This window comes from Bison bison, unplaced genomic scaffold, assembly GCF_000754665.1.
Source record: "Bison bison bison isolate TAMUID 2011002044 unplaced genomic scaffold, Bison_UMD1.0 scf7180017864032, whole genome shotgun sequence".
NCBI lineage: Eukaryota > Metazoa > Chordata > Mammalia > Artiodactyla > Bovidae > Bison > Bison bison.
In genome coordinates this window covers 1,723,338-1,728,976 of record NW_011494604.1, presented here as the reverse complement: position 1 = coordinate 1,728,976, position 5,639 = coordinate 1,723,338, and the positions used below count along the sequence as shown (strand labels likewise).

The 5,639-nt window shown below is 54.2% G+C and overlaps 1 protein-coding gene across 1 annotated transcript in view; it reads left to right on the top strand.

The window, feature by feature from the left end:
- MYLK (myosin light chain kinase) overlaps window positions 1-5,639 on the top strand; it is a 201,150-nt gene that overhangs the window by 106,040 nt on the left and 89,471 nt on the right. Inside the window, exons 16-17 of the mRNA XM_010834271.1 lie at window positions 3,980-4,051; window positions 4,489-5,209. Coding sequence (XP_010832573.1) covers window positions 3,980-4,051; window positions 4,489-5,209 — 793 coding nt within the window. The remainder of the gene's footprint in view (window positions 1-3,979; window positions 4,052-4,488; window positions 5,210-5,639) is intronic.

The following is a 5,639-nucleotide window of genomic DNA, read 5'->3' as shown; positions in this document are numbered from 1 at the left end:
ACAGTGGGTCCTTGTTGGTTATCCATTTTAAATATTTGGCTAGACTTTTAGGGCAAATCATGGGTTCATGTGGAAAGATCAGAGAGGCAGACTGTCTTAGCTGGAAGGGACTTCAGAAGTTATTGAACCGCCTCCTTGTTTAATAATGGGGGAAGCTGAGGCCTCAGGGTCATGGCCACCCAAAGGTGAGTAGCAGAGCCCAGACTGGAACCCTCGGCTCTGTCTTTAAACCAGATGTTCCTCCATTCTTTGTTTCAGTGCACTGGGAACTTGGGAAACCTGGAACAGGATGTCACACTGGGGTCCCCAAACTTGCATCCCTCACCCCTCTTCCCTCCCCTGCATCCAGCCTCTGCATTCCTTTGGGAGGCTGCTTCCTGGCCTTGGCTTTTTCCCCAGTAAGGAGGCAAGTCCATGGAAAATTGCCCTGGGGAGTGTGTGCCAGGCCTGCCAGGGGCTCCTCTGACTTTTCTCAGACCCAGACCTAGAGAGAAATCAGACCTGTGCCCAGGACAGAATGCCTTTCAAGGACAGAGACTGGGAGGAAGCTGGGCTGAGGGCGGGAGTGGGACAGGTGCTGTCTGTCGCTGCGGGAGCTGGGGGCACATGCGCGGCTGAGTCCTGCCTTCCCTTCCCTAGCTCTGAACTAAAAGGGCAAATGTCAAAAAATCAGCTCCAAATTCTAACTGAAATATTTGAAAGATTATACTTGCCAGGAAATTAGTTCTTTAATTTTGCATATAGAATCCATTCTAGGGGTGGGTGATTCAGTGTGGGGCAGGGTCCAAGATTTTGTAACCAGAGAGTGGGCTTCTGACTCAGAGCTTAGGAGGTAGGGAACACAGAGGATTCTGTTGGGTGCAAAAGGTGTCACTTACAGAATGACAGCCCCATACCTCTGTGGCAGCACCTGGGCTGGGCATGGGGTTGGGGCCTCAGCCTCAGGCCTGACTTTGTAACTGAGTCTGTGCCGACACCAAAAAGGCCCCAAGCGGCTGATCAGCTGGTTAGGTTATCTGGGATGTGGGTCCCAGGTAACCATGGACTTGCCTCCTTACTGGGGAAAAAGCCAAGGCCAGGAAGCAGCCTCCCAAAGGAATGCAGAGGCTGGATGCAGGGGAGGGAAGAGGGGTGAGGGATGCAAGTTTGGGGACCCCAGTGTGACATCCTGTTCCAGGTTTCCCAAGTTCCCAGTGCACTGAAACAAAGAATGGAGGAACATCTGGTTTAAAGACAGAGCCGAGGGTTCCAGTCTGGGCTCTGCTACTCACCTTTGGGTGGCCATGACCCTGAGGCCTCAGCTTCCCCCATTATTAAACAAGGAGGCGGTTCAATAACTTCTGAAGTCCCTTCCAGCTAAGACAGTCTGCCTCTCTGATCTTTCCACATGAACCCATGATTTGCCCTAAAAGTCTAGCCAAATATTTAAAATGGATAACCAACAAGGACCCACTGTATAGCACAGGGAAGTCGGCTCAATGCTATGTGGCAGACTGGATGGGAGGGGATGGGAGTTTGGGGGAGAATGGACACATGTATGTGTATTGCTGAGTCCCTTTGCTGTCCACCTGAAACTATTAATTGGCTATACTCAAATTGTTAATTGGCTATACTCAAATACAAAACACAAAGTTAAAAGAAAAGAGTCTAGCAGAGATTTTGGTGTGTGGCTGTAGAAATAGTGACCCCCAGATCATGCCAAGAGATGATCTCTTTAGTGGGACTGCTGTAGTATTCCCAATTCTGCCCCTTCAGACTGTCTGGGTGCCCCCGCATGAGGCCTGGAGAAGGGGTGGGCAGCAGGCTGCCTGCACCCCCTTCTTCAAGGCAGGTAATAGAAAACAACAGAAGCCCTTGCCAGCTTCCCCTGTGGGGAGCTGGCGCTCACTTCAGCTCAGGGGTCAGGGCACCCGACCATTGAGAGCCTCTGAGGGGCTTGGTTGGGGTGAAGCCTGGCCATGTGGTCAACATCTGCTCCTAAATGTGCATCTGGGCTATGTTCTATTTGTGACAGGAGGAGACTCAGCAGAGGAGATGTCAGAAAGGGCGCCCCGGAAAACATGGCCCCAGGGCACCCTGTCCTCATGCTCCCTGCCCACACCAGACCCTGCACCCTGTGCTTACAAGAAAAGTGGGAACAGAGTGGGCCCTACTAGCCAGCAACCTCAAAGATGCAGGGTGCTCAGGGGCGAGGCCTCAGCCACAGGTGACCCCCATGGCTATTCTGTGAGTCACCCGAGCCCTGGTAGTTTTCTGTGCTGAGTTCCCAGGATGCTCTGAGGGCCTGAGCCTTCCCAGAGCCTGGTGCTGAGAAGGCACCTAAGTGCTGTCTATGGAAGACAACCAGCAGGTACGCAGTAGATGAGAGAAGGTTAGGGAGCACGAAAGGCCAACCTCTCCTCTGTCAAGCGGGTTCCCAGTGTCAAGGAGCAAATAGTGACCCCCAGGACCCTCAAGAATCATCTGCCACACCATGGGCTGCCGGTGCCTGACCTGGAGTTGGCCCTGCATTGGGAGGGAGGCCATGCAAAGCAAGGTAATTGCTTGAGTGCATTGGCAGCGCCACAGGAACATGTGATCAGCTCTCTGTCCATGTGGGGGTAACATACACATGTTCCCAATCATGGACTGGCAGGTACAGGTGCCCGTCAGGTAGATCCCATCTACATGTGGTCGATATACACATGTACACATAGACACACACAAACACACACGTGTCCCAGGATAGATTTGTACTGAAGAGCACTGCAGGGTGGGATGGGAAAATTACAAGTCAGGTTCCAACCCTTTTCCCTACTAGCCAGCCCTGTGAGTTTAGGCAAAGTTACTTAACCTTTATAAGCCTAGTTTTTCTCACCTGTAAAAACAGTTGCTGACAGCCACCTCACAGATCTGCCATGAGTAAAGGAGATGGAATATATGAGATGGATTAGGTCTACGGTGGGACCTGGAGCAGGTGCCAGCCCCTGAAGTGCACACGACATGGACAAGTGCAGGAAATGAGTGGGAGACCCCAAGAGCCCAATACTGCATCCTGGAAACCCTGAGCCTCCCCTTCTTCCCTTTATAGTGGGCACAAGAATGCTGGCACAACCTCCCTGGGCTGTTGGGGCAAGAAACACAGTGGCTGTGAGTCATGATAGGTGGAGGGTGCTACATAAAGCATGGTTATTAGCAGGCAGAGTTACCTTTGACTATCACATCTGCCTGCACAGCTTCCCCCAGTCTGAGCAGCACCTTATTGGGCTCCTCAGAGCCCAGACCTGCCAGCAGATGGCAGCCTTGTGGGATCTGACGGCTGATCTGCTGTAAGCCCAGCACAGCATGGGTATGGTACAGCCCCTTTCCTGAGCCCCTTTCCCCAGCTGGTCATGGACAGTGTTAGCAGTGGGCTAAAGAATCCCGAGCTCTCTCTTTGTTACAGAAGAAGAAAAAGGGTCACTTTGGTAGGGATTAGAGGGTGTTTTCATTTCACGAGCAGGTGAAGGGGACCCTGCAGATGGGGGCACCTTGTGAGTAGAAGGAATGACCACCTCAGTATTAAGGGGGCATGGAATGAGACTCAGGGTCACTGGGCAAGGTTAGTGGGGCCACACAGTCTAGACCAAGCAGCTCCATCACAGCCCTCAGCAGCTTTAGTCTTTACTCTTCCTTGGCTGAGTGTCAATTGTATTATTTTTATGATATACTTACAGAAAAGTATTCCTATTTCTGGATGCCTACCTTAGCTGATTCTTTTTTTTTTCCTTCTTAATCAAGAGCTGGAAAGATAAAGGGTGACCAAGGTCGGGGAGGGCCCTGCCTGAAACCTAGGTCTGGTGTGGGTGTGTTAGGGTCACAGCTCAGTCCATGGTCCCCTCTTCCCTGGAGCCAACCTGTGGCCAAGTTCCTGCCTGCCCTGCCCTCCCTACAACCCTAGATCAGGCAGGCCCTTGGCCCAGAAAGCCCTTGATCTGTATTGATCCCTTGAATTCTTCAGGAACCGTGTTGGCCAATGCAGTTGCCAGGTGTCCCTGATGCTACAGAGCAGCCCGGCCAGAGCGGTCCTGCGGTGAGTGTCCCCCAGGGGTTGCCAGGCCAGACCCTGTGCCACTATCCACCCACCTTCCTCCTGGTCCCAGCAGGCCCAGCTCGGCAGCCCCAGATTGTTTGTATCCTCTAGCTGAGGCTGCCGGAGCCAAGACAGAGAGACTGGAAGGGGAATGAGGGAGGGAGAAGGGCGGGGGGGGGTGGTAAATTTTTTTCTTTTTTTTTTTTGCACACACCCTTATAAGGCTACTGAAGTCATTACCGATGTAACAAACCAACTAAGCAAGCAAGCGCCTCTCACCAAAGTTCCCTTCTATAAACACGGCCTGGCCAGCCCCCCTGGCCTCCCCTTTCCTCCGCCCTCCCTCCCTCCCTCGGGGATTTGCTCTCCCTGACGTCTCTTTCTTACCCGGCCCCTTTTCCTCCTGCTACTTTCCTTTTTCCCTTCACTGGTCGCAGGGGGAGGGAGCCTGCCAGCTGCGAGGGCCTCTGTGGCCGAGGAGCTGGTGCTGATGGTGGTGGTGGTGGTGACGGCTACGGGAGCCTGAGGCCTGGCTGGCCGGTGGCGAGAGGGCAAGGTGCCCCCGCAGAAGACGACGGCGAGGACCTGCGTGGGGTGCTCAAGAGGCGCGTGGAGACACGGCAGCACACGGAGGAGGCCGTTCGCCAGCAGGAGGTGGAGCAGCTGGACTTCCGCGACCTCCTGGGCAAGAAGGTGAGCACCAAGACCTTGTCTGAAGAGGACCTGAAGGAGATCCCAGCCGAGCAGCTGGACTTCCGCGACCTCCTGGGCAAGAAGGTGAGTACAAAGACCTTGTCTGAAGAGGACCTGAAGGAGATCCCAGCTGAGCAGATGGATTTCCGCGCCAACCTGCAGCGGCAGGTGAAGCCGAAGACCCTGTCAGAGGAGGAGAGGAAAGTGCATGGCCCCCAGCAGGTGGACTTCCGCTCTGTCCTAGCCAAGAAGGGGACTCCCAAGACCCCTGTGCCTGAGAAGGTACCCCCTCCAAAACCGGCCACCCCAGATTTTCGCTCAGTGTTGGGCAGTAAGAAAAAATTACCAACAGAGAATGGTAGCAATAACACTGAGGCCTTGAATGCCAAGGCAGCAGAAGGTCTCAAGCCTGTGGGCAATGCCCAGCCTTCAGGGTTCCTGAAACCCGTGGGCAACGCCAAGCTGGCTGATACCCCCAAACCCTTGAGCAGCACCAAGCCAGCAGAGACCCCCAAACCCTTGGGTAATGTCAAGCCAGCTGAGACCCCCAAACCCTTGGGCAGCACCAAGCCAGCAGAAACCCCCAAACCCTTGGGCAGCACCAAGCCAGCAGAGACCCCAAAACCCTTGGGTAACGTCAAGCCAGCTGAGACTCCCAAACCCTTGGGTAACATCAAGCCAACTGAGACCCCCAAACCCTTGGGCAGCACCAAGCCAGCAGAAACCCCCAAACCCTTGGGCAGCACCAAGCCAGCAGAGACCCCAAAACCCTTGGGTAATGTCAAGCCAGCCGAGACCCCCAAACCCTTGGGTAATGTCAAGCCAGCTGAGACCCCCAAACCCTTGGGTAATGTCAAGCCAGCTGAGACCCCCAAACCCTTGGGCAGCACCAAGC